The following is a 2,077-nucleotide window of genomic DNA, read 5'->3' on the forward strand; positions in this document are numbered from 1 at the left end:
AAAAAAAAAAAACAAAAACAAAAACCAACTACTCATCCATGAGTAAAGCCATTTCTGAATTAATACAACATTTTAAGAGCATGTATCTGTAATATCATCAAGAATGAAATTTTATTTAGCCCTTCTTTTAGTAAGTAAAAAGTGATTTTTTTTTTTTAATTCCTAGGATAAATTACTAGGATAGAGTTCTTGTCCAGAGTCAATTTGGTATAACTTAAAGTAGATGGTATCCTTCAGAAGGTGGTCTGTATAGTGTATCATAGTTATTTCATCCACTGAAGGTTAAATCTCCAACTAAGCCTCAACTCCCTTATTCAAAACACAATTAACTATATACATTATCCAGATCTTTTTCTTTCATTGTATCTTTAGCTACCTTTTTAGCCATTATCCTAAAAGTCAGTAACATTCTCTGTCCCTGTGTAATAGAAAATGAAATAGATTACAGGTTTAACAAATTAATTTATTAAGTACTGTGAGGAATACATTTTAAGCTGATGCTAATATAAGTACTTGGACTATTTTTCATGTTATCTTTGTCCCTTGATAAGGTAGAAGCTTAAAAGCTGACCTTACAAGAAGATATTATGGGTATAATTTGAGAAATGAAATTCTGCAATAAAACTTGACAGTTATTTCTGTTAATACAGAATTTATCATTTCTGTTATTTCCTACACTACTCTTAATCTTTCTGTGTTCTTATACATAAGGGGTGTCTGATATAAGAGGTTTGGGGCATTTTGCTGTGCTAAGTTCTTTTTCCTGGGGGAAAATTGTAATCTGTATTTTCCTAGGTGTTAATCTAAAAGGTAAAATGTACCTAATTTTGTCCTTTTGGGAATGTGGGTAATGTGCTTTTGTGGCTGTCTGTGGCTGGTGTTATTATAAACTTGCTTAAGTTGCATGCTTTGGCTATGACTTCTCTGACAACTTATGTGATCAGTTTGCTATATTAAACTTGTTTGTGTTGGGGAGGGTAAACAAAATTGGACAATAAATCAAAAATCGCCGATGCTTTTATGTGGTAACTGCATGTTATGCAATGTGAATTTTATTGTTAACTTTTTTAAAACCTGTGTTTTTATATAAGGTTTAAAAAATCCATATTTTTCATTACTCCTCTTCTAGGTTCTGAGTCTTCTGGTAGTGTAGGGTCATCTACAGGCTCTCTTTCTCACATCCAGCAGCCTCTTCCAGGTACAGCTCTCAGCCAGTCTTCTCATGGCGCACCTGTCGTCTATCCAACTGTCAGCACTCATAGTTCTCTTTCCTTTGATGGTGGCCTAAATGGGCAAGTCGCATCTCCTAGCACTAGCTTCTTTTTGCTTCCCTTGGAAGCGGCAGGCATACCACCTGGCAGTATTCTGATCAACCCACAAACAGGTTGGTATCCAGTAAAAGTTATTTCAGGAATTATCTGAAAGTTAAAAGATGCTTACTAAATGTATTTTCTGTATATTTATGGTCAGCTTTTTATTTTTCATTAATAGTTAGCATTTTCCTGAGAAGTTTAATACAAATATTTATGCTAAAAAATGATAGCATACATATTTATATCAGAAAGCATGTTTTCCCTTGTGACAGCTATGATATCTTGTAGGCCAAATAATGGCCAAACTATAATTAGAGAAAAATTCATTTCCTCAAAATAAGACAACCACCTTTGAAAGAGATGTATTTGATATAACATTTTATCCTCAGGAAAATAGTATGCATTTTATGAAGAAAGATGAAGTAAACCACTCTACTTTATAAAGTATAAAAAAGCTATAATTAGTTGCCCTTCAAAATGTGTTGTTCTTTTTCCTACTGAGGAAAAGCCAGAGAAAATGGGTAATCCTTGTATTAATATTGGTAAGACATATTTTTTGTAGTTTAGCTAACAATTTACATTTATTTGAACATTTATTTGTACCATATACTGTGTAAGGTATTTTAAATACTTTATAATCTTAATAATTATTAGGTAGGCAAAATCCTTATTTACAGGTAAGGAAATTGAACATCAAGAGAGGTAAAGAGGCTTGGCGCCTGTGGCTCAAGCGGCTAAGGCGCCAGCCACATACACCTAAGGTG

General features: G+C 33.0%; 1 protein-coding gene across 4 annotated transcripts in view; it reads left to right on the top strand.

Moving 5' to 3' along the window:
• R3HDM1 (R3H domain containing 1) overlaps window positions 1-2,077 on the top strand; it is a 153,186-nt gene that overhangs the window by 58,223 nt on the left and 92,886 nt on the right. Inside the window, exon 15 of one of the 4 annotated variants that reach the window (XM_023515842.1) lies at window positions 1,130-1,384. The exons of the other annotated variants lie outside the window; for them this stretch is intronic. Within the exon in view, the coding sequence (XP_023371610.1) occupies window positions 1,130-1,384 (255 nt within the window). The remainder of the gene's footprint in view (window positions 1-1,129; window positions 1,385-2,077) is intronic. 4 annotated transcript variants of the gene reach the window in all.

Source organism: Otolemur garnettii, unplaced genomic scaffold, assembly GCF_000181295.1.
Source record: "Otolemur garnettii isolate 467f Iridium unplaced genomic scaffold, OtoGar3 scaffold00080, whole genome shotgun sequence".
Classification (NCBI taxonomy): Eukaryota; Metazoa; Chordata; class Mammalia; order Primates; family Galagidae; genus Otolemur; species Otolemur garnettii.